Source organism: Colius striatus, unplaced genomic scaffold (assembly GCF_028858725.1).
Source record: "Colius striatus isolate bColStr4 unplaced genomic scaffold, bColStr4.1.hap1 scaffold_123, whole genome shotgun sequence".
Taxonomy (NCBI): Eukaryota; Metazoa; Chordata; class Aves; order Coliiformes; family Coliidae; genus Colius; species Colius striatus.
In genome coordinates, this window is record NW_026908414.1 from 3,150 (window position 1) to 28,178 (window position 25,029).

The 25,029-nt window shown below is 62.6% G+C and overlaps 1 protein-coding gene across 1 annotated transcript; it reads left to right on the plus strand.

Moving 5' to 3' along the window:
* Positions 1 to 1,037: 1,037 nt before the first annotated feature.
* Positions 1,038 to 25,029, plus strand: LOC133629075 (U1 small nuclear ribonucleoprotein 70 kDa-like). The gene is given in 13 exon segments (XM_062019711.1): positions 1,038 to 1,156; positions 3,043 to 3,200; positions 3,285 to 3,347; positions 4,220 to 4,274; positions 4,393 to 4,457; positions 5,362 to 5,424; positions 5,557 to 5,638; positions 13,656 to 13,723; positions 13,726 to 13,767; positions 16,233 to 16,256; positions 16,258 to 16,322; positions 24,321 to 24,797; positions 24,799 to 25,029. Coding segments are annotated over 12 exon segments (1,305 nt in total). The 5' UTR covers positions 1,038 to 1,156; positions 3,043 to 3,053; the 3' UTR covers positions 24,953 to 25,029.

Genomic DNA, 25,029 nt, shown 5'->3' on the forward strand with positions numbered 1-25,029 from the left:
CCCGTTACTATCACCAGCCCCTCACCCTGTTACTATCACCTCACCCCATTACTATCACCAACCGCTCACCCTGTTACTATCACCTCACCCCATTACTATCACCAACCGCTCACCCTGTTACTATCACCTCACCCCATTACTATCACCAATCCCTCACCCCGTTACTATCACCTCACCCTATTACTATCACCAGCCCCTCACCCCGTTAGTATCACCTCACCCCGTTACTATCACCACACCCCTTCACCCCTTTACTATCACCTCACCCCTATTACTATCACCAACCCCTCACCCCGTTAGTATCACCTCACCCCGTTACTATCACCAGCCCCTCACCCCGTTACTATCACCACACCCCTCACCCCTTTACTATCCCCTCACCCCATTACTATCACCAACCCCTCACCCCGTTATTATCACCAACCCCTCACCCCGTTAGTATCACCACACCCCGTTACTATCACCAGCCCCTCACCCCGTTACTATCACCTCACCCCGTTAGTATCACCAGCCCCCACCCCGTTACTACCACCAACCCCTCACCCCGTTAGTATCACCTCACCCCGTTACTATCACCACACCCCTCACCCCTTTACTATCACCTCACCCCGTTACTATCACCACCCCCCTCACCCCGTTACTATCACCAGCCCCACCCCGTTACTATCACCAGCCCCTCACCCCGTTACTATCACCAGCCCCTCACCCCATTACTGTCACCACGCCCCTCACCCCGTTACTATCACCTCACCCCATTACTATCACCAACCCATCACCCCATTACTATCACCAGCCCCTCACCCCGTTACTATCACCTCACCCCGTTACTATCACCACGCCCCCACCTTGTTACTATCACCAACCCCTCACCCCATTAGTATCACCTCACCCCGTTACTATCACCAGCCCCTCACCCCGTTACTATCACCACGGCGCGACCTTTCCCCGCCCCCCCCCCCGCTCCCCCCCGCCCATCCCGCGGCGGAAGGATCCCCGTGACGCCACATCCGTCTCCGCCGTCTCCCTCCGCCGCTGCCTGCCCGTCGGCCATCACGCGAACGAGTCCCGGCCGGCGGCGGTGCTGCGGCCGCGCATGCGCAGAGCCCGGAGCGCGCGGAGGGAGCGCGGGCGCGGGGGGGCCCGTGAGCGGGACAAGGTGGGGAGGGGGGCGGCCGGGGGCGGCCGGGGGGGGTGAGGGGGGAGCTGGGGGTGAGGGGGAGCTGGGGGGGTGTGGGGGGAAAGGGGGGGAGGGGGGAGGTGAAAGGGGGGGTCGGGAGAGGGGTGGAGGGGGAAGGCGCGAAGGGCCTGTGGTGGCGGAAAGGCCTGTGGGGAGGTTCCGGGGGGGGTTATGGGGGGAATTGTGGGGGTCCTGAGGGGGTTATGGGGGTCCTGAGGGGGTAACGGGGGTCCTGAGGGGGTTATGGGGGTCCTGAGGGGGTCCTGAGGGGGTTATGGGGGAGTTATGGGGGTCCTGAGGGGGTTATGGGGGTCCTGAGGGGGTAATGAGGGAGTTATGGGGGTCCTGAGGGGGTTATGGGGGAGTTATGGGGTTCTTGAGGGGGTTATGGGGGGTTATGGGGGCCCTGAGGGGGTTATGGGGGGTTATGGGGTTCTTGAGGGGGTAATGGGGGGTTATGGGGGTCCTGAGGGGGTTATGGGGGAGTTATGGGGGTCCTGAGGGGGTTATGGGGGAGTTATGGGGGTCCTGAGGGGGTTATGGGGGTCCTGAGGGGGTAATGGGAGAGTTATGGGGGTCCTGAGGGGTTATGGGAGAGTTATGGGGGTCCTGAGGGGGTTATGGGGGTCCTGAGGGGGTAATGGGGGAGTTATGGGGGTCCTGAGGGGGTTATGGGGGTTCTGAGGGGGTAATGGGGGAGTTATGGGGGTCCTGGGGGGGTTATGGGGGTCTGAGGGGGTAATGGGGGAGTTATGGGGGGTCCTGAGGGGTTATGGGAGAGTTATGGGGGTCCTGAGGGGGTTATGGGAGAGTTATGGGGGTCCTGAGGGGGTTATGGGGTTCTGAGGGGGTAATGGGGGAGTTATGGGGGTCCTGGGGGGTTATGGGGGTTCTGAGGGGGTAATGGGGGAGTTATGGGGTTCTGAGGGGTTATGGGGGTCCTGAGGGGGTAATGGGGGAGTTATGGGGATCCTGAGGGGGTAATGGGGGAGTTATGGGGGTGGTGAGGGGTTATGGGGGGTCCTGAGGGGGTTATGGGGGAGTTATGGGGGTGGTGAGGGGTTATGGGGGTCCTGAAGGGGTTTTGGGGGAGTTATGGGGGTCCTGAGGGGTTAATGGGGGTCATGATGGGCTAATGTGGGGTTGTGGGAGGGTCCCAGGGGGTCAGTGTGGGGTTTTGGGGGTCTCAGGGTGCTCAGTGTGGGGGTCTTGAGGGGCTTCATATGGAGGAGGGGGATTCTGTGGGGTCTTGGGGGAGGTTGATGTGGGGTCTTGGGGGGTTAATGTGGGGTTATGGGGGGGTCAGGGTGAGATTATGGGGGTCTGGGGTTTAATGTGGGGTCTGGGGGGGTCAGAGTGGGGTTATGGGGGTTCCAGGGGGTCTTTGGGGTGTCCTGGGGGTCATTATGGGGGTCTGGGGGGTCAGTGTGGGGTTATGGGGGTTCCAGGGGGTCTTTGGGGTGTCCTGGGGGTCTGGGGGGGGTCAGTGTGGGGTTATGGGGGTCTGGGGGGGTCAGGGTGGGGTTATGGGGTTCCAGGGGGTCTTTGGGGGGTCCTGGGGTCGTTATGGGGGTCTGGGGGGGTCAGAGTGGGGTTATGGGGGTCTGGGGGGGTCTTTGGGGGGTCCTGGGGGGGTCAGAGTGGGGTTATGGGGGTCTGGGGGGGGTCTTTGGGGGGTCATTATGGGGGTCCTGGGGGGGTCAGTGTGGGGTTGGGGCTTTGCTGGTGGGCTCCGAGCCCCCCGACCTCTCGAGTCACATTAAGGGGGTTGTGGGGGGCTCCCTTCACAAGGAGCTTGTCAGGAGTATTATGGGATGGCATTGAGGGGTCCTCACCCCACCCCATTGTCCCCCCCCTCACCCCAGATCACCCCAAGATGACGCAGTTCCTGCCCCCCAACCTCTTGGCCCTCTTCGCCCCCCGAGACCCCATCCCCTACCTGCCCCCCCTGGAGAAGCTGCCCCACGAGAAGCACCACAACCAGCCCTACAGCGGCATCGCCCCCTACATCCGCGAGTTCGAGGTAGCCTGCCCCCCACAGACACCCCCAAAAACACCCCCCTGCCCCCCAAAATCCCACCACCCTCACCCTCTGCCCCCCCCCCAGGACCCCCGCGATGCGCCCCCGCCCACCCGCGCCGAGACCAGGGAGGAGCGCATGGAGAGGAAGGTACGGCCCCCCCCCCACCCCAAAACTGACCCAGGACCCCCCTCTTTGGGGGTGGGGGTGGTGAGGGGGGGACCCCAAAACTGCCAGAGGAAAGGGGGTGTTGCCCCCACTCCCCCTGCCCCAAATCTTTGCCGTTTCTCCCCATTTCAAGGCTTTGCTTTTAGAGTGCTGAGTCAGCTCTTCTACCCCCCCCCACCCCCAAAACTGCCCCAGCACCCCCCTCTTTGGGGTGGGGGTGGTGAGGGGGGACCCCAAAACTGCCAGAGGAAAGGGGGGTGTTGCCCCCACTCCCCCCTGCCCCAAATCTTTGCAGTTTCCACCCATTTCAAGGGTTTTCGGGTGCTGGGTCAGCTCTTAGCCCCCCAAATCAGCCCCAGACACCCCAAAATCAGCCCCAGACACCCCCTTTTTGGGTTGGAGGTGGTGAGGGGGGGTCCCCAAAACTGCCAGAGGAAAGGAGGTGTTGCCCCCACTCCCCCCTGCCCCAAATCTTTGCACTTTCTCCCCATTTCAAGGCTTTTAGGGTGCTGGTTCAGCTCTTCAGCCCCCAAAATCGGCTCCAGACCCCCCTCTTTGGGTTGGGGATGATGGGGGGGTCCCCAAAACTGCAGAGGAAAGGGGGTGCTGATCCCTCCCTCAAATCTTTGCAGCTTCTCCCCACTCCCAGGCTCTGGTTTTGGGGTGCTGGGTCACTTCTTCCACTCCCCAGGTTTTAGGGGTTTCCCTTGGATTCTGGGGGGACTCCCCTGGCTTTTAGGGTGCCCCCTCCACAGGTTTTGGGGGGTTATGACCCCCCCAAAGGTCTAGGGGTTCCCTTGAGGTGCAGCCCCCCCCACCCCAACTCCCCCTTTTCCTCCCCCCTCCGCCACCAGCGGCGAGAGAAGATCGAGCGGAGGCAGCAGGAGGTCGAGAGTGAGCTCAAGATGTGTAAGTGTTTTGGAGAGGGGCTCCTGCAGGGGCTGGGGAGGGGGTTTCCCCCTCTTTTCCTGACCCCCCACACCCCCTTTTTTCTCTCTGACCCCCCTCATTTTGCTCCTTTTCCCAGGGGACCCCCACAACGACCCCAACGCCCAAGGAGACGCCTTCAAAACCCTCTTCGTGGCCAGAGTGGTGAGTGCTGGGGGTGGAGGATGGGGGTGTCCCCCCACAAATCCTTGGGGTCCCCTCAAATTCCTGGGAACCCCCCTGATTTTTAGGATCTCTCCTTCATTGATGGGGACCCCCCCAAATCCTTTCCCTTCCCCCCAGAATCTGGGGTGTCTCTCTAACCCTTGGTGCCATCCCTCAACCCTTGAGCTCTCCCCATCCATCCTGGTGACCTCCCCCAAATCCTTGGGGTCTCCCCTACATCTGGGTGCCCCCCCCAATCCTTGGAGTCCCCCCCTCAATACTTTAGACTCCCCTCAATCCTTGTGTCCCCCCCTAATCCTGGTCCCTCCCCCCTCAGCCTGGGGGGGGTTCTCTAACCCTTGAGTTGTCCCATTCATCTCGGTGACCTGTTCCATCTGGGGTGTTCCCCTCAATCCATGGTGTACCCCCCCAATCCTTTAGACCCCCCCAATCCTTTAGACCCCCCTCAATCCTTGGGGTCCCCCCCTCAATCATCCTGGGGAGATACCCCCCCCAATCCTGGCTCCTTCTCCCTCGATCCTTGGAGGTCTCTCTAACCCTTGGGGCCATCCCCAACCCTTGAGCTGTCCCGTCCATCCCTTACATCTTGGGTGTCCCCCCTCAATCTTTGGGGGTCCCTCCCAATCCTTAAGGCCTCCCTCAACCATTGAGGTCCCCCCCAAATCCTTAAGTCCCCCTCAATCATTGGGGCACCCCCCCAATCAATGGGACTCTCCATCCTCATGACCTCCCCCCATCCTCAGTGCCCCCCTTTTCACCTGGGGTCTCCCTTTCACTTTATAACCCTTCCCCCACGATCCACCCCCTCCCCTCAAATCCCCATGACCCCTCCTCCTCACTTTGGGGGTCACCCCCCCCCCCAACTTTCCTTCCCCTCCCCCAGAACTACGACACGACGGAGTCGAAGCTGCGCCGCGAGTTCGAGGTGTACGGCCCCATCAAGCGGGTGAGTGGGGACGTGGTGGTGGTGGGGGGGTGTCCTCTGTGTGTCCCTCCCACTCCCCAACCCCCCCCTTTTCCTCCTTCATTGTGGAGGTTCTGCCTGTTGCCAACAGCCTGTGTTTGGGTTGGGTTGTAGATCTACATGGTGTACAACAAGCGCTCGGGGAAGCCCCGTGGCTACGCCTTCATCGAGTACGAGCACGAGCGGGACATGCACTGTGAGTACCCCCCTCCCACAGCCCCCCTCCCCCCCACACACCGCATGTCACACCTCACACCTCCCCGGGGGTCCCCCACACCCCCTCAGGTAAGTACCACGGGGGAGAAGGGGGAAGGAACCTACAGGCGACAACCCAACAGGTTTGGCTACCGGTGGCCCTGGAAGCAGGGGGATGGGGCAAAAGCAGGGGAACAGGCGGCTCAGGCTACTGGTAGCTGAGGCTACAGGCGGCCAAGCTGGAGGTGGCTGAGGCTGCTGGTAGCCAAGGCTACAGGCGGCCAAGCTCTAGGCAGCCAAGGCTACAGGCAGCCAAGGCTACAGGCGGCCAAGCTGGAGGTGGCTGAGGCTGCTGGTAGCCAAGGCTACAGGTGACCAAGCTCTAGGCAGCCAAGGCTACAGGCAGCCAAGGCTACAGGCAGCCAAGCTCTAGGCAGCCGAGGCTACAGACAGCCAAGGTGAAGGTGGCTGAGGCTGTTGGTAGCCAAGGCTACAGGCGGCCAAGCTCTAGGCAGCCGAGGCTACAGGCAGCCAAGCTCTAGGCAGCCGAGGCTACAGGCAGCCAAGGCTACAGGCAGCCAAGCTCTAGGCAGCCAAGGCTACAGGCAGCCAAGGTGAAGGTGGCTGAGGCTGCTGGTAGCCAAGGCTACAGGCAGCCAAGCTCTAGGCAGCCAAGGCTACAGGCAGCCAAGGCTACAGGCAGCCAAGCTCTAGGCAGCCGAGGCTACAGACAGCCAAGGTGAAGGTGGCTGAGGCTGTTGGTAGCCAAGGCTACAGGCGGCCAAGCTCTAGGCAGCCGAGGCTACAGGCAGCCAAGCTCTAGGCAGCCAAGGCTACAGGCAGCCAAGGTGAAGGTGGCTGAGGCTGTTGGTAGCCAAGGCTACAGGCGGCCAAGCTCTAGGCAGCCGAGGCTACAGGCAGCCAAGGGCTACAGGCAGCCAAGCTCTAGGCAGCCAAGGCTACAGGCAGCCAAGGTGAAGGTGGCTGAGGCTGTTGGTAGCCAAGGCTACAGGCAGCCAAGCTCTAGGCAGCCGAGGCTACTGGTAGTTGAGGCTGCAGGTGGCCAAGCTGGAAGCAGCCAAGACTAACAGGCGGCCAAGCTCCAGGTAACTAAGGCTGCTGGTAGCCAAGGCTACAGGCAGCTGAGCTTGAGGGGGCTAAAGCTACAGGTGGCCAATCTGGAGGTAGCCAAGGCTACAGGCGTCCCAGCTCTAGGCCGCCAAGGCTACAGGCGGTCAAGCTTCAGGGGGCTGAGACTACAGGTGTCCAAGGCTGCTTGGAGCCAAGGGTACAGGCGGCCAAGCTGTAGGCAGCTAGGGCTACAGGTGGCCAAGACTACTGGTGGTCAAGGGTACAGGCGGCCAAACTGTAGGTTGTCAAGGTTACTGGTAGTCAAGGCTGTAGCTGTAGGCAGCCAAAGGCTACAGGCAGCCCATGGGACAGGTGGCCAAGCTGTAGGTGGCCAAGGCTAGCAATGACCAGGGCTACAGGTGACCAAGTTACAGCCAGCCAAGCGAGTAGGGGGTTAAGCTGTAGCTGGCCGTGGGGGCTACAGGCAGCCGAACTGTGCGACAAAGCTGTGGGTGGGTGGGTGGTGGCCAAGTCTACAAGTGGCTGAGCTAAAGACAACCAGGGCTACAGGCAGCTGGGCCCTAGCGACTGCCTGGTGACAGCTCCAGGTGTTGGCTGGGGCTGTAGGTGGCCAAGGCTACGGCTGCCCAGACTACAGGTGGCCAAAGCGTAGGAGGTTGAGCTAACTACAGGTGTTGGTTTAGGCTGTAGGTAATTCAGGCTACAAGCAGCCAAAGTCACCAGCAGCCAAGGTGACAAGCTGCTCAGGCTACAGGCGGTGGGCCAGGCTACCCCCAGCCAAGGCTACTGGTGGCCTAAGCTACAGGCAGCCGGAGTCCTGCGAGCCAAGGCCACAGGCAGCCAGGCTACAGGCAGAGGCCAGGTCCCCAGACGGACAGTGGGGCTGAGGTACAGGCGGCTGAGGCTACAGGTGACCACAGTGGCCATGGCTGCTGGCAGCCAGGACCATAGAGAGTGCTGAGGCTGCAGGGAAGTGTGGCTACAAGTGGCCAAACTACAGGTGGCATCCAAGGCTACCAGTGACCTAGAAGACTGGCAGGCTACAGTCAGACAAACTACAGGGGTGACTGAGGCTACAGCTGGCCAAGACTTCAAGTGGTAGTCAGGGCTACAACTGACAGCTAGGAGGCTGAATCTACACACAGTAATGAGAGGTACAGGCAGCCAAGGCTACAGGTGGACGTGGCTGTGGACAGTAGCCAGGGCTGCAGGTGGTGGCCAAGGCTACAGACAGCAATGGCTGTGGTCAGTAGCCAGGGCTACAGGCAGCTGCAACCACGGACTGTAGCCAGGACTACAAGCATCCTAACCTACAGCTGGCTACCAAGGCTACAGGTGGCCACAGCTCCAGGAGGCTGCAGGTGGCAGCCATGGCTGCAGGAGGCTACAGACGGCAGCCATGGCTACAGGTGGCCATGGCTCCAGGAGAGTACAGGTGGCAGCTACAGCTACAGGCAGCCAAGGCTGTAAGTAGTAGCCAAGGCTTCAGGCAGCCATGGTTACAGGCAGCCACGGCTACAGGCAGCAGCCAAGGCTACAGACAGCTCTGACTACAGGCAGACACAGCTACAGGCAGTAGCCAAGGCTACAGGTGGTTATGGCTACAGGCAGCCATGGCTGCAGGAGGCTACAGGCGGCAGCCAAGGCTGCAGGAGGCCATGGCTCCAGGAGACTACAGGTGGCAGCTACAGCTACAGGCAGCCATGGCTACAAGCAGTAGCTGAGGCTCCAAGCGGTTACGGCTACAGGCAGCCAAGGCTACAAGTAGCTGCCAAGCCTACAGGTGGCTCTGGCTACAGGCAGTAGCTAAGGCTACAGGCAGCCACAGCTACAGGCAGTAGCCAAGGCTACAAGTGGTTATGGCTACAGGCAGCCATGGCTACAGGCAGTTATGGCTACAGGCAGCCAAGGGTACAGACGGCTCTGGCTACACGCAGCCACATCTACAGGCAGTAGCCACGGCTACAAGCAGTAGCCGAGGCTACAGGTGGTAGCCGAGGCTCCAAGCGGTTACGGCTACAGGCAGCCAAGGCTACAGGCAGCCACCAAGCCTACAGGTGGCCCAGGCTACAGGCAGCCACGGTTACAGACAGTAGCCAAGGCTTCAGACAGCCAAGGCTACAGGTGGTAGCTGAGGCTACAAGCGTTTATGGCTACAGGCAGCCACAGCTACAGGCAGTAGCCAAGGCTTCAGTCAGTAGGCAAGGCTACAGGCAGTAGCTGAGACTACAAGCGGTTATGGCTACAGGCAGCCACGGCTACAGGCAGTAGCCAAGGCTTCAGTCAGTAGCCAAGGCTACAGGCCGCCACAGCTAAGGTGGTAGCCGAGGCTCCAAGCGATTATGGCTACAGGCAGCCACGGCTACAGGCAGCTGCCCAGCCTACAGGTGGCTCTGGCTACAGGCAGCCATGGTTACGGACAGTAGCCAAGGCTTCAGACAGCCAAGGCTACAGGCAGTAGCTGAGGCTACAAGCGGTTATGGCTACAGGGCAGCCACAGCTACAGGCAGTAGCCAAGGCTACAGGCCGCCACAGCTACAGGTGGTAGCTGAGGCTCCAAGCGATTATGGCTACAGGCAGCCATGGCTACAGGCAGCTGCCCCAGCCTACAGGTGGCTCTGGCTACAGGCAGCCATGGCTCTAGGCAGTAGCCAAGGCTACAGGTGGTTACTACTACAGGCAGCCAAGGCTACAGGTGGTTACAGCTACAGGCAGCCGAGGCTCCAGGCTGTTATGGCTACAGGCAGCCGAGGCTCCAGGCTGTTATGGCTACAGTCAGCCGAGGCTACAGGCTGTTATGGCTACAGGCATGCCGAGGCTCCAGGCTGTTATGGCTACAGTCAGCCGAGGCTCCAGGCTGTTATGGCTACAGGCAGCCGAGGCTCCAGGCTGTTATGGCTACAGGCAGCCAGGGCTCCAGGCTGTTATGGCTACAGGCAGCCGAGGCTCAGGCGGTTACGGCTACAGGCAGCCGAGGCTGCAGGCGGTTGTGGCTACAGGCAGCCCAGGCTCCAGGCCGCGGGTGGGGCAGCGCCGCTGTGTGTGTGTGTGTGTGTGTGTGTCGTCACCCCGCGCCGTGTGCGGGTGTTGCGTGCGGGGACGGGGGTGTCTCCCCCCTCTCTCCGCGCCGGCGTTGCCTCGGGGTCGCGCTCGGGGCCGGGCTGGGGTCGGTGTGTGGGGGGTGAGGGGGGTGGTGGACGGGCTGCCGTGGCGTTGGGGGAGGTTGGGGGGTCGTGGGGGGGGGGTCGTGGGCCGGGAGGGGTGTTGCGTTTGGGGGCCGCCTGTTGCCGGCCGGGGTTGTATTAACACTGTTTTATTGTCACTGCAGCCACGTTTCTGAGGGCTTTTGCCACTCTGGCTTGCAGCTGATGCTCTAGTGCTCCCCCCTCCACACCCCACGTATGGTTGGTATAAGGGTTTGTATCTTGGGTAAGACGCCTCCTCTCCCCCCCCTCTGCACCCCCCTCTCCCCCCCCAACCCACCCACAGCGTCACACACAGGCGGGGGGGGGAGGGTCTCACAACACCCCTCCCCCCCACACAACAGCCCACACACCCCCCCCAGCGCCCCAGACTGGGGTGTTTTGGAGCTGCCCAGGGGGGTGTTGGGAGCTGGTGGCTCCACGCCCCCCACCCCAACACCCCTCTACACTTTGTGGCCCCCCCTCCCCAGCCTCTCATCGATTTGGGGAGGGGGGGGGGAGGCTCCTCTTAGCCCCCCCAACACCCTCATTCTTACCCCCCAACACCCCCATGGGCAGGTAGGAAGGGACCAACACCCCCCATCTCCCCCCCCCTCCCCCCAGCACGGTCACAGCCTCGGTCTCCACTGAGGTAGGGACACGTTGCACCCCCCCCAACCCCCCTTATTTTTTGGGGGGGGGCCTAAAGGAGGCCCCCCCCAACTCTATTTTGAGGGGAGAGGGGCTTCCTTGTTGCCCCCCTCCCTCATTCCCAGTCACCTTGTGCTGCTTGTTGCCCCAGGAGAGGGAAGGAGTTGGGGGGGGGGGAGAGAGGGGGCTGCAGGTGCCCCCCACCCCCCCCAAAATTGAGTCCCAGGTGAGGGGGGGGTGCCCATGGTGCCCCCCCCTCCGTGAAACCCGGTTCCCTCCCCTCATGAGCTTGTGCAAGGGGGGAATTTGGGGAGGGGGGGTGTCTGGGAAACAAACCCCCACCCCCCCAAACTGGTCCCAGTGACCGTGGGGGGGGGAAGGGGGAGGGGGGGGGGTGGCATGTTTTGGGGGGGGGGGGGGAGGGGGCTGTGCCCCCCCCCTCTCCAAACCCATCGAGGGGGTTGTGTGTGTGTGTCAGGGGTGGGGGGGGGACGAATTTGGGGGTGGGGGGGGGCGGTGGGAGGGGGTCCTCAGGGTGGGGAGGGGGCTGGGGGGGGGCTGTGGATGGGTCTCAGGTAAGACCCCAGCGCCTGGCCCGGAGCAGCAGCCGCCGGGGGGAGGGGGGGGGACATGGACCTGCCCCCCCCCCACCCCAAAATCCCCCCAGGATGGGATGGGAGAGTTTTAATGGGGGGGGGGGGATTTGGGAGGGGGTTGGGGGGGGGGGATGCGTCAACATTGATGGTGGCACGTGGAAAAGGGGGGGGCAGGTGACCCCCCCCCCCCAAAAGGGGTTTGAAGGAGGGAGGGGGTGGGGGGGGGTGAAGGTGAGATCGAGGCTCTAGGGGTGCCCCCCCCCAAAATCAAAGGGGGGGGTCAGTCTGTAAGTGGCCCCCCCAAAATCAAAGGAGGGGGGGGCCTTGGTGTGTCTGTAAGTACAGGGGTGACCCCCCCCAAAAACAAGGAGGTGAGGGGGTGTCCCCCCAAAATCAAAGGGAGGGGTCTGTAGGTGCCCCCCCAAAATCAAAGGGGGGGGTTGGTTTGTAAGTGCCCCCCCCAAGAGTCAAACAGGGGGGTCTGTAGGTGCCCCCCCAAAATCAAAGGGGGGGTCTTGGTGTGAGTCCTGTAAGTAGAGGGGGTGACCCCCCCCCAAAACCAAGGTGAGGGGGTGTCCCCCCAAAATCAAAGGGGGGGGTCTGTAGGTGCCCCCCCAAAATCAAAGGGGGGGATCTGTAGGTGCCCCCCCTAAAATCAAAGTGGGGGCTTGGTGTGAGTCTGTAAGTACAGAGGTGACCCCCCCCAAAACCAAGGTGAGGGGGTGTCCCCCCAAAATCAAAGGGGGGGGTCTGTAGGTGCCCCCCCAAAATCAAAGGGGGGGTCTGTAGGTGCCCCCCCAAAATCAAAGGGGGGGCCTTGGTGTGTCTGTAAGTACAGGGGTGACCCCCCCAAAAACAAGGAGGTGAGGGGGTGTCCCCCCAAAATCAAAGGGGGGGTCTGTAGGTGCCCCCCCAAAATCAAAGGGGGGGCCTTGGTGTGTCTGTAAGTACAGGGGTGACCCCCCAAAAACAAGGAGGTGAGGGGGTGTCCCCCCCAAAATCAAAGGGGGGGTCTGTAGGTGCCCCTCCAAAATCAAAGAGGGGGGGCCTTGATGTGAGTCTGTAAGTAGAGGGGTGACCCCCCCAAAAACAAGGAGGTGAGGGGGTGTCCCCCCCAAAATCAAAGGGGGGGGTTGGTTTGTAAGTGCCCCCCCAAAATCAAAGGGGGGGGGTCTGTAGGTGCCCCCCTAAAATCAAAGTGGGGGGGTCTTGGTGTGAGTCTGTAAGTACTGGGGTGACCCCCCCAAAAACAAGGAGGTGAGGGGGTGTCCCCCCAAAATCAAAGGGGGGGGTTGGTTTGTAAGTGCCCCCCCCAGAATCAATGGGGGGGTTCTGTAGGTGCCCCCCAAAATCAAAGGGGGGGGTTGGTTTGTAAGTGCCCCCCCCAGAATCAATGGGGGGGCCTTGGTGTGAGTCTGTAAGTACAGAGGGGGTGACCCCCCCCCCAAAACAAGGAGGTGAGGGGGTCCCCCCCAAAAAATCAAAGGGGGGGGTTGGTTTGTAAGTGCCCCCCCCAAAATCAAAGGGGGGGGTCTGTAGGTGCCCCCCCAAAATCAAAGGGGGGGCCTTGGTGTGTCTGTAAGTAGAGGGGTGACCCCCCCAAAACCAAGGAGGTGAGGGGGTCCCCCCCCAAAAATCAAAGGGGGGGGTCTGTAGGTGCCCCCCAAAATCAAAGGGGGGGTCTTGGTGTGAGTCTGTAAGTACAGGGGTGACCCCCCCAAAAACAAGGAGAGGAGGGGGTGTCCCCCAAAATCAAAGGGGGGGGTCTGTAGGTGCCCCCCCTAAAATCAAAGAGGTGGGGGGGGGTCGGTGTGAGTCTGTAAGTACAGAGGTGACCCCCCCCCCCAAAAACAAGGAGAGGAGGGGGGTTGTCCCCCCAAAATCAATGGGGGGGGTCTGTAGGTGCCCCCCCAAAATCAAAGAGGTGGGGGGGGGGGGGGCGAGTCTCAGTGTCAAGGGGTGACCCCCCCCCCCCCCAAACAAACTGGGGGGGGGGGGGTCTCATGTTACAGCTCAAGCTCTGTGTGTCCCCCCCCTCTTTTTTGGGGGGGGGGGGGAGGATCAATTTGGGGGGGTGAAAGGACAATTTTGGGGGGGGGGGGGGTCACATTCCATTAACGTTTCCTTTGCAGCTCTTTGGGGGGGGGCACAGTGGGGTTTGCCCCCCCCCTCCTTTTCACTTTCCTTGGGGGGTATTTTGGGGGGGGGTATGTTGGGGGGGGGGTTGATGGGGGGGTATTTTGGGGGGGGGGGGGTTGATGGGGGGTATTTTGGGGGGGGTGATGGGGGGGTATTTTGGGGTGGGGGGAGGGGCAGGAGAGTGAACAACTACATTGGGGGTGGGGGGGGTTGATCCAACCCAGCCCCCACTAATCCCACCCCCCCCCACCCACTTTTCTATGTGCCCCCCCCCCTTTTCCCCCATCACCCCCCCCCCCCAACCCCCCCCAAAACCTCCCCCCTTTGCCCCCCCCCCCCCCAAAAACCCCCCCAACAGCCGCCTACAAACACGCCGACGGGAAGAAGATCGACGGGCGCCGCGTGCTGGTGGACGTGGAGCGAGGGCCGCCACGGTCAAGGGCTGGAGACCCCGGCGCCTGGGTAGGGATGCTCCCAGTTCACTCCCAGTGCCTCCCAGTGACTCCCAGTTCACCCCCCAGTGACTCCCAGTAGCTCCCAGTTCACTCCCAGTGCCTCCCAGTTCACCCCCAGTGACTCCCAGTGACTCCCAGTTCACCCCCAGTGACTCCCAGTAGCTCCCAGTTCACTCCCAGTGCCTCCCAGTTCACCCCCAGTGACTCCCAGTGACTCCCAGTTCAAACCCCAGTGACTCCCAGTTCACCCCCCAGTGACTCCCAGTTCACTCCCAGTCCCTCCCAGTTTCACTCCCAGTGACTCCCAGTTCACCCCCAGTGACTCCCAGTAGCTCCCAATGCCTCCCCAGTTCACCCCCAGTGCCTCCCAGTTCACCCCCCAGCGACTCCCAGTAGCTCCCAGTGTCTCCCAGTTCACCCCCAGTGACTCCCCAGTATCCCCCAGTCCCTCCCAGTTCACCCCCAGTCCCTCCCAGTTCACTCCCAGTGCCTCCCAGTTCACCCCAGTGACTCCCAGTTCTCCCCCAGACCCCTCCCAGTATCCCCCAGTCCCCTGCCAGTATCCCTCCCAGTTCACCCCCAGTCCCTCCCAGTTCACCCCCCAGTGACTCCCAGTAGCTCCCAGTTCACTCCCAGTTCACCCCCAGTGACTCCCAGTAGCTCCTAGTGACTCCCAGTTCACCCCCCAGTTCACTCCCAGTGACTCCCAGTTCACTCCCAGTGACTCCCAGTAGCTCCCAGTTCACTCCCAGTGACTCCCAGTTCACTCCCAGTGACTCCCCAGTAGCTCCCAGTGACTCCCAGTTCACTCCCAGTCCCTCCCAGTTCACCCAGTGTCTCCCAGTAATCCCCCAGAACCCTCCCAGTATCCCCAAGTACCTCCCAGTTCACCCCCAGTGACTCCCAGTTCACCCCCAGACCCCCTCCCAGTATCCCCCAAGTCCCTCCCAGTTCACCCCCAGTCCCTCCCAGTTCACTCCCAGTGCCTCCCAGTTCACCCCAGTGACTCCCAGTTCTCCCCCAGACCCCTCCCAGTATCCCCCAGTTCACTCCCAATGACTCCCAGTGACTCCCAGTTCACCCCCCAGTGACTCCCAGCAGCTCCCAGTTCACACCCCAGTAGCTCCCAGTTCACTCCCAGTGCCTCCCAGTGACTCCCAGTTCACCCCCCAGTGACTCCCAGCAGCTCCCAGTTCACCCCCAGTAGCTCCCAGTTCGCTCCCAGTGACTCCCAGTTCACCCCCAGTGACTCCCAGCAGCTCCCAGTTCACCCCCAGTAGCTCCCAGTTCACTCCCAGTGACTCCCAGTGACTCCCAGTTCACCCCCAGTGACTCCCAGCAGCTCCCAGTTCACCCCCAGTAGCTCCCAGTTCACTCCCAGTGACTCCCAGCAGCTCCCAGTTCACTCCCAGCGACTACCAGCAGCTCCCAGTTCACCCCCAGTGACTCCCAAGTAGCTCCCAGTTCACTCCCAGTTCACGCCCAGTGACTCCCAGTAGCTCCCAGTTCACTCCTAGTGACTCCCAGTTCACCCCCAGACCCCTCCCAGTATCCCCCAGAACCCTCCCAGTATCCCCCAGAACCCTCCCAGTATCCCCAAGTCCCTCCCAGTTCACCCCCAGTGACTCCCAGTTCACCCCCAGACCCCTCTCAGTATCCCCCAGTCCCTCCCAGTTCACCCCCAGTGACTCCCAGTTCACCCCCAGACCCCTCCCAGTATCCCCCAGTCCCTGCCAGTATCCCCAAGTCCCTCCCAGTTGACCCCCAGTGACTCCCAGTAGCTCCCAGTTCACTCCCAGTTCACCCCCAGACCCCTCCCAGTATCCCCCAAGTCCCTCCCAGTTCACCCCCAGTGACTCCCAGTTCACCCCCCAGACCCCTCCCAGTATCCCCCAGTCCCTCCCAGTTCACCCCCAGTCCCTCCCAGTTCACTCCCAGTGCCTCCCAGTTCACCCCAGTGACTCCCAGTTCTCCCCCAGACCCCTCCCAGTATCCCCCAGTCCCTGCCAGTATCCCTCCCAGTTCACCCCCAGTGCCTCCCAGTTCACCCCCCAGCGACTCCCAGTAGCTCCCAGTGTCTCCCAGTTCACCCCCAGTGACTCCCAGTATCCCCCAGGCCCCTCCCAGTTCACCCCCAGACCCCTCCCAGTATCCCCCAGTCCCCTCCCAGTTCACCCCCAGTGACTCCCAGTAGCTCCCAATGCCTCCCAGTTCACCCCCAGTGCCTCCCAGTTCACCCCCCCAGCGACTCTCAGTAGCTCCCAGTGACTCCCAGTTCACCCCCAGTGACTCCCAGTATCCCCCAGGCCCCTCCCAGTTCATCCCCAGACCCCTCCCAGTTCACCCCCAGACCCCTCCCAGCACCCCCCGGTCCCTCCCAGTCCCTCCCAGTTCACCCCCAGACCCCTCCCAGCACCCCCCGGTCCTCCAGCCCAGTCCCTCCCAGTGGCTCCCAGTGGCAGCGCTGGCTGCTGTTGCAGGGGGGCGGTTTGGGGGGCACCCGCCCGCGGCGGCGCCGACGTCAACATCCGGCACTCGGGGAGGGACGACACGTCACGCTACGACGAGAGGTGGGCTGGGGGGGCTTGGGGGCTTTGGGGGGCCTTGAGGTCTTTTGGGGGGCCTTGAGGGGCTTTTGGGGGGCCTTGAGGTCTTTTGGGGGGGCCTTGAGGGGCTTTGGGGGAGCTTTTGGGGGGCTTTGAGGTGCTTTGGGGGGCTTTTGGGGGCTTTGGGGGGCATCTGGGGGCTTTGAGGGGCTTTTGGGGGGCTTTGAGGTGCTTGGATGGGGCTTTGGAGGGGCTTTTGGGGGGCTTTGGGGGGGCTTTGAGGTGCTTTGGGGGAGCTTTTGGGGGGCTTTGAGGGGCTTTTTGGGGGGCTTTTGAGGGGCATCTGGGGGCTTTGGGGGGCATCTGGGGGCTTTGAGGGGCTTTTGGGGGGCCTTGAGGTGCTTGGACGGGGCTTTGGAGGGGCTTTGAGGGGCTTTTGAGGGGCTTTGGGGGGCATCTGGGGGCTTTGAGGGGCTTTGGGGGGGGCTTTGAGGTGCTTTGGGGGGGTCTTGAGAGGCTTTAGGGGGCCTTTGAGGTGCTTTGGGGGGCTTTGGGGGCTTTGAGGTGCTTTGGGAGGCTTTGAGGTGCTTTGGGGGGGTTTTTGGGGGCTTTGAGGTGCTTGGACGGGGCTTTGAGGGGCTTTGGGGGGGCTTTGAGGTGCTTTGGGGGGGCTTTGAGGTGCTTTGGGGGAGCTTTTTGGGGGGCTTTGAGGGGCTTTGGGGGAGCTTTGAGGGGCTTTTGAGGGGCTTTGGGGGGCATCTGGGGGCTTTGAGGGGCTTTGGGGGGCTTTGAGGTGCTTTGGGGGGGTCTTGAGAGGCTTTAGGGGGCCTTTGAGGTGCTTTGGGGGGGCTTTGGAGGGGCTTTTGGGGGGCTTTGAGGTGCTTTGGGGGAGCTTTTGGGGGGACTTGAGGGGCTTTAGGGGGCCTTTGAGGTGCTTTGGGGGGGCTTTGAGGGGCTTTGGGGGGCATCTGAGGGCTTTGAGGGGCTTTTTGGGGGGCTTTGGAGGGGCTTCGAGGGGGCTTTGGGGGGCTTTGAGGTGCTTTGGGGGGTTTTGGGGGGCTTTGAGGGGCTTTGGGGGGGCTGTGAGGTGCTTTGGGGGGGAGAAGCTTTTGGGGGGCTTTTGAGGTGCTTGGATGGGGCTTTGAGGGGCTTTGAGGGGCTTTTGGGGGGCCTTGAGGGGCTTTGGGGGGGCTTTGAGGTGCTTTGGGGGGCTTTGGGGGAGCTTTTGGGGGCTTTGAGGGGCTTTGGAGGGGCTTTAGGGGGCCTTTGAGGGGCTTTGGGGGAGCTTTTGGGGGGGCTTTGAGGGGCTTTGGGGGAGCTTTGAGGGGCTTTTGAGGGGCTTTGGGAGGCGTCTGGGGGCTTTGAGGGGCTTTGGGGGGGCTTTGAGGTGCTTTGGGGGGGTCTTGAGAGGCTTTAGGGGGCCTTTGAGGTGCTTTGGGGGAGCTTTTGGAGGGACTTGAGGGGCTTTGGGAGGCCTTTAGGTGCTTTGGGGGGTCCTTGAGAGGCTTTAGGGGGCCTTTGAGGTGCTTTGGGGGCTTTTGGGGGGCTTTGAGGTGCTTGGATGGGGCTTTTGGGGGGCTTTGAGGGGCTTTGGGGGGGCCTTGAGAGGCTTTAGGAGGCCTTTGAGGTGCTTTGGGGGGGCTTTGGGGGGCCTTGAGGGGGCTTTGGGGGAGCTTTTGGGGGCTTTGAGGGGCTTTGGAGGGGCTTTAGGGGGCCTTTGAGGTGCTTTGGGGGAGCTTTTGGGGGGCTTTGAGGGGCTTTGGGGGAGCTTTGAGGGGCTTTTGAGGGGCTTTGGGGGAGCTTTGAGGGGCTTTTGAGGGGCTTTGGGAGGCGTCTGGGGGCTTTGAGGGGCTTTTGGGGGGCTTTGAGGTGCTTGGACGGGGCTTTGGGGGGGCCTTGAGAGGCTTTAGGAGGCCTTTGAGGTGCTTTGGGGGGGCTTTTGGGGGGCCTTGAGGGGCTTTGGGGGGAGCTTTTGGGGGCTTTGAGGGGCTTTGGAGGGGCTTTAGGGGGCCTTTGAGGTGCTTTGGGGGGAGCTTTTGGGGGGCTTTGAGGGGCTTTGGGGGAGCTTTGAGGGGCTTTTGAGGGGCTTTGGGGGAGCTTTGAGGGGCATTTGAGGGGCTTTGGGAGGCGTCTGGGGGCTTTTGAGGGGCTTTTGGGGGGCTTTGAGGTGCTTGGACGGGGCTTTTGGGGGGCCGTGAGGGGCTTTGGGGGCCTTTGAGGTGCTTTGGGGGGCTTTGGGGGCTTTGGGGGGCTTTGAGGTGCTTGGACGGGGCTTTGGAGGGGCTTTTGGGGGGCTTTGAGGGGCTTTGAGGTGCTTTGGGGGGCTTTGAGGTGCTTTGGGGGGCTTTTGGGGGGCTTTGGGGGGCATCTGGGGGCTTTGAGGGGCTTTTGGGGGGACTTTGAGGTTCTTTGGGGGAGCTTTGGGGGGGCTTTGAGGGGCTTTGGAGAACTTTGGGGGGGCTTTTGGGGGGCTTTGAGGTGCTTTGAGGGGCTTTGGGGGGCTTTGGGGGAGCTTTTGGGGGCTTTGAGGTGCTTTGGGGGGGCTTTGAGGGGCTTTTGGGGGGCTTTGAGGTGCTTGGACGGGGGCTTTGGGGGCTTTGAGGTGTTTTGGGAGGCTTTGAGGTGCTTTGGGGGGGTTTTTGGGGGCTTTGAGGTGCTTGGACGGGGCTTTGAGGGGCTTTGGGGGGGCTTTGAGGTGCTTTGGGGGAGCTTTTGGGGGGCTTTGGGGGGGCTTTGAGGTGCTTTGGGGGGCCTTGAGGGGCTTTTGGGGGCTTTGAGGGCTTTGGGGGGGCTTTGAGGGGCTTTGGGGGGCAATCTGAGGGCTTTTGAGGGGCTTTTGGGGGGCTTTGGAGGGGCTTTGAGGGGGCTTTTGGGGGGCTTTGAGGTGCTTTGGGGGGTTTTGGGGGGCTTTGAGGGGCTTTGGGGGGGCTGTGAGGTGCTTTGGGGGAGCTTTTGGGGGGCTTTGAGGTGCTTGGACGGGGCTTTGAGGGGCTTTGAGGGGCTTTTGGGGGGCCTTGAGGGGCTTTGGGGGGGCTTTGAGGTGCTTTGGGGGGCTTTGGGGGAGCTTTTGGGGGCTTTGAGGGGCTTTGGAGGGGCTTTAGGGGGCCTTTGAGGTGCTTTGGGGGAGCTTTTGGGGGGCTTTGAGGTGCTTTGGGGGAGCTTTGAGGGGCTTTTGAGGGGCTTTGGGAGGCGTCTGGGGGCTTTGAGGGGCTTTGGGGGGGCTTTGAGGTGCTTTGGGGGGGTCTTGAGAGGCTTTAGGGGGCCTTTGAGGTGCTTTGGGGGAGCTTTTGGGGGGACTTGAGGGGCTTTGGGAGGCCTTTAGGTGCTTTGGGGGGTCCTTGAGAGGCTTTAGGGGGCCTTTGAGGTGCTTTGGGGGCTTTGGGGGGCTTTGAGGTGCTTGGATGGGGCTTTTGGGGGGCTTTGAGGGGCTTTAGGGGGCCTTTGAGGTGCTTTGGGGGGGCTTTGAGGTGCTTTGGGGGGCTTTGAGGGGCTTTTGAGGGGCTTTGGGGGGCGTCTGGGGGCTTTGAGGGGCTTTTGGGAGGCTTTGGAGGGACTTTGAGGGGCTTTTGGGGGGCTTTGAGGTGCTTGGACGGGGCTTTTGGGGGGCTTTGAGGGGCTTTTGGAGGGCTTTGGGGGGCATCTGGGGGCTTTGAGGGGCTTTTGGGGGGCTTTGGAGGGGCTTTGAGGGACTTTGGGGGGGCTTTGAGGTGCTTTGGGGGGCTTTGGGGGGCATCTGGGGGCTTTGAGGGACTTTTGGGGGACTTTGAGATGCTTGGACAGGGCTTTAGGGGGGCTTTGAGGGGCTTTAGGGGGCCTTTGAGGTGCTTTGGGGGGGCTTTGAGGGCTTTGGGGGGCATCTGAGGGCTTTGAGGAGCTTTTGGGGGGCTTTGAGGTGCTTGGATGGGGCTTTGAGGGGCTTTTGAGGGGCTTTTGGGGGCTTTGGGGGGCATCTGAGGGCTTTGAGGGGCTTTGGGGGAGCTTTTGGGGGCTTTGAGGGACTTTGGGGGGGCTTTGAGGTGCTTTGGGGGGCTTTGGGGGCTTTGGGGGGCATCTGGGGGCTTTGAGGGGCTTTTGGGGGGCTTTGGAGGGGCTTTGAGGGGGCTTTGGGGGGCTTTGAGGTGCTTTGGGGGAGCTTTGGGGGGGCTTTGAGGTGCTTTGGGGGCTTTTGGGGGCCTTTGAGGTGCTTTGGGGGGCCTTTGGAGGGGCTTTAGGGGGCATCTGAGGGGCTTTGAGGGGCTTTGGAGGTGCTTTGAGGTGCTTTGGGGGAGCTTTGAGGGGCTTTTGAGGGGCTTTGGGAGGCATCTGGGGGCTTTGAGGGGCTTTTGGGGAGCTTTTGGGGGGCCTTGAGGGGCTTTGGGAGGACGTGAGGTGCTTTGGGGGGTCCTTGAGAGGCTTTAGGGGGCCTTTGAGGTGCTTTGGGGGGGCTTTGAGGTGCTTTGGGGGGCTTTGGGGGGCATCTGGGGGCTTTGAGGGACTTTTGGGGGACTTTGAGATGCTTGGACAGGGCTTTAGGGGGGCTTTGAGGGGCTTTAGGGGGCCTTTGAGGTGCTTTGGGGGGGCTTTGAGGGCTTTGGGGGGCATCTGAGGGCTTTGAGGAGCTTTTGGGGGGCTTTGAGGTGCTTGGATGGGGCTTTGAGGGGCTTTTGAGGGGCTTTTGGGGGCTTTGGGGGGCATCTGAGGGCTTTGAGGGGCTTTGGGGGAGCTTTTGGGGGCTTTGAGGGACTTTGGGGGGGCTTTGAGGTGCTTTGGGGGGCTTTGGGGGCTTTGGGGGGCATCTGGGGGCTTTGAGGGGCTTTTGGGGGGCTTTGAGGTGCTTGGACGGGGCTTTGGAGGGGCTTTTGGGGGACTTTGAGGGGCTCTTGGGGGCTTTTGAGGGGCTTTTGGGGGCCTTTGAGGTGCTTTGGGGGGCTTTGGGGGCTATTGGGGGCATCTGGGGGCTTTGAGGGGCTTTTGAGGGGCTTTGGGGGGGCTTTGAGGGGCTTTGGAGGGGCCTTGAGGGGCTTTGGGGGGGCTTTGAGGGGCTTTGGGGGGGCTTTGGGGGAGCTTTTGGGGAGCTTTGGGGGGCTTTGAGGTGCTTGGACAGGGCTTTGGGGGGGCTTTTGGGGGGCTTTGGGGGGGCTTTGAGGTGCTTTGGGGGAGCTTTTGGGGGGCTTTGAGGGGCTTTTGGGGGGCTTTGAGGGGCGTCTGGGGGCTTTGGGGGGCGTCTGGGGGCTTTGAGGGGCTTTTGGGGGGCTTTCAGGTGCTTGGACGGGGCTTTTGGGGGGCTTTTGGGGGGCTTTGGGGGGCGTCTGGGGGCTTTGGAGGGGCTTTGAGGGGCTTTGGGGGGCATCTGGGGGCTTTGAGGGGCTTTTGGGGGACTTTGAGGGGCTTTGGGGTGCTTTGGGGGGCTTTGGGGGCTTTGGGGGGCATCTGGGGCTTTGAGGTGCTTTGGGGGGGCTTTGAGGTGCTTTGGGGGCTTTTGAGGGGCTTTTGGGGGCCTTTGAGGTGCTTTGGGGGGCTTTGGGGGCTATTGGGGGCATCTGGGGGCTTTGAGGGGCTTTTGGGGGGCTTTGAGGTGCTTTGGGGGAGCTTTTGGGGGGCCTTGAGGGGCTTTGGGAGGCCTTTAGGTGCTTTGGGGGGTCCTTGAGAGGCTTAGGGGGCCTTTGAGATGCTTTGGGGGAGCTTTGGGGGCTTTTGGGGGCTTTGAGGGGCTTTTGGGGGGCTTTGAGGTGCTTGGATGGGGCTTTTGGGGGCTTTGAGGGGCTTTGGGGGGCTTTGGGGGGCATCTGGGGCCTTTGAGGTGCTTTGGGGGGCTTTGAGGTGCTTTGGGGGGCTTTTGGGGGGCTTTGGGGGGCATCTGGGGGCTTTGAGGGGCTTTTGGGGGGCTTTGAGGGGCTTTTGGGGGGCTTTGAGGTGCTTTGGGGTGGCCTTGAGGGGCTTTGGGGTGCTTTGGGGGGCTTTGAGGTGCTTTGGGGGGACTTTGGGGGAGCTTTTGGGGGCTTTGAGCGGCTTTGGGGGCGCTTTGAGGTGCTGTGGGGGGGCTTTGAGAGGCTTTGGGGGCTTTGGGGGGCATCTGGGGGCTTTGAGGGGCTTTTGGGGGACTTTGAGGTGCTTGGACGGGGCTTTTGGGGGCTTTGAGGGGCTTTTGGGGGCTTCAGGGGGCTTTGGGGGAGCCTTGAGGTGCTTTTTGGGGGGGCCTTGAGGTGCTTTTTGGGGGGGCTTTGGGGGGCTTTGAGGGGCTTTGAGGGGCTTTGGGGGGTTTTGAGGGGCTTTTGGGGGCTTTGGGGGGCGTCTGGGGGCCTTGAGGTGCTTTGGGGGCTTTGAGGTGCTTTGGGGGGGCTTTGGGGGGTCTTGGGGGGGTGCTGGAGCCTCCCACACAATGGGACCCCCCCCGTGTCACCTCTGGGACCCCAAAATCAGCTCAGGGACCCCCCTTATCACCTCTGGGACCCCCAGATCAGCTCGGGGACCCCTTGAGTCACCTTTGGGGACCCCAAATGAGCTCAGAGACCCCTCATGTCATGTCTGGGACCCCGAAATCAGCTCAGGGACCCTTTGAGCCACCTTTGGGACCCCCAAATGAGCTCAGAGACCCCCCATGTCACCTCTGGGACCCCCAGATCAGTCTCAGGGACCCCTTGAGTCACCTCTGGGACCCCCAGATCAGTCTCAGGGACCCCTTGAGTCACCTCTGGGACCCCCAGATCAGCTCAGGGACCCCTTGAGCCACCTTTGGGACCCCCAAATGAGCTCAGAGACCCCTCATGTCACCTCTGGGACCCCGAAATCAGCTCAGGGACCCCTTGAATGACCTCTGGGACCCCCAGATCAGCTCAGGGACCCCTTGAGTCACCTCTGGGACCCCCAAATGAGCTCAGAGACCCCTCATGTCACGTCTGGGACCCCGAAATCAGCTCAGGGACCCCCCCAAGTCCCCTTTGGGACCCCCAGATCCCCTCAGAGACCCCCCATGTCCCCTCAGAGACCCCCCCCATGTCCCCTTTGGGACCCCCAAATGAGCTCAGAGACCCCCCATATCCCCTCTGGGACCCCCAGATCAGCTCAGGGACCCCTTGAGTCACCCTTGGGACCCCCAGATCAGCTCTGGGACCCCCCAAGTCCCCTCTGGGACCCCCAGATCAACTCAGGGACCCCTTGAGTCACCTTTGGGACCCCCAAATGAGCTCAGAGACCCCCCCCATGTCCCCTCTGGGACCCCCAGATCAGCTCAGAGACCCCCCTTATCACCTCTGGGACCCCCAGATCAGCTCGGGGACCCCTTGAGTCACCTTTGGGACCCCCAAATGAGCTCAGAGACCCCTCATGTCACCTCTGGGACCCCGAAATCAGCTCAGGGACCCCCCCAAGTCCCCTTTGGGACCCCCAGATCCCCTCAGAGACCCCCCATGTCCCCTCAGAGACCCCCCCCATGTCCCCTTTGGGACCCCCAAATGAGCTCAGAGACCCCCCCATATCCCCTCTGGGACCCCCAGATCAGCTCAGGGACCCCTTGAGTCACCCTTGGGACCCCCAGATCAGCTCTGGGACCCCCCAAGTCCCCTCTGGGACCCCCAGATCAACTCAGGGACCCCTTGAGTCACCTTTGGGACCCCCAAATGAGCTCAGAGACCCCCCCCATGTCCCCTCTGGGACCCCCAGATCAGCTCAGAGACCCCCCCAAGTCCCCTCTGGGACCCCCAGATCCCCTCAGAGCCCCCCCATGTCCCCTCTGGGACCCCCAGATCCCCTCAGAGCCCCCCCATGTCCCCCTCTGGGACCCCCAGATCAGCTCCGGGACCCCCCCAAGTCCCCTCTGGGACCCCCAGATCCCCTCAGAGCCCCCCCATGTCCCCTCTGGGACCCCCAGATCAGCTCCGGGACCCCCCCAAGTCCCCTTTGGGACCCCCCTGAGCCACCTTTGGGACCCCCCCCAGGTCCCCTTTGGGACCCCCCGATCCTCTCGGGGACCCCTCCCCGTGCCTCCTGCCCCGTCCTGACCCGCCGTGTTGGGGGTCCCGCCCCTCGTGTCCCCCCCCCCCCCAGGGACCGCGAGCGCGAGCGGGAGCGCGAGCGCCGGGACCGATCCCGCGAGCGCGATCGTCGCCGATCGCGATCTCGGGACCGTCGGCGCCGAACCCGGAGCCGGGAAAAAGACGAAAGAGACCGAAAACGGGGCGGGAGCCGCGAGAGGAGCAAAGAGCGCGATCGCAAACGCCGCAGCCGCTCTCGCGAGCGCAAACGCGATCGCGACAGGGATCGCGACAAGAAGGACGAAGGACCCGATCCCCTGGAAGCCACCGACGATATCGGGGGAGCGGGAGGGGGACCGATGGATCCGGGACCCCCCGACGGGTCGGGATCCAAAGGGGACGGGGGAGGGGAGGAGAAGAGTCGCGACAGAGAGCGCGACAGGCGCCGGAGTCACCGCGAGAGGGAGCGGCGGCGCGACAGGGAGCGCGATCGCGATCGGGAGCGGGAGCACAAGCGCGAGCGGGACAGGAGGGGGGGGCGGCGCGGGAGGGGACGAGCGGGGGGGCGGCGGCGGCGAGTCGGGGGTCGCGACAGAACTCGGGGACCCCTCTGCGGAGCTTTTCATGTCGCCCGAGGGGCTCCCGGGCAGCGACGGCTACTTGGGGGGCGAGAACGGCTACATGATGGAGCCCCCCCTGGAGTGAGCCCCCAAAACCGGCCCCACACCCCCCCCCCAAAAAAACCCCGCCCGGGATGTTTTATGGTTCTTGGCAATAAAACT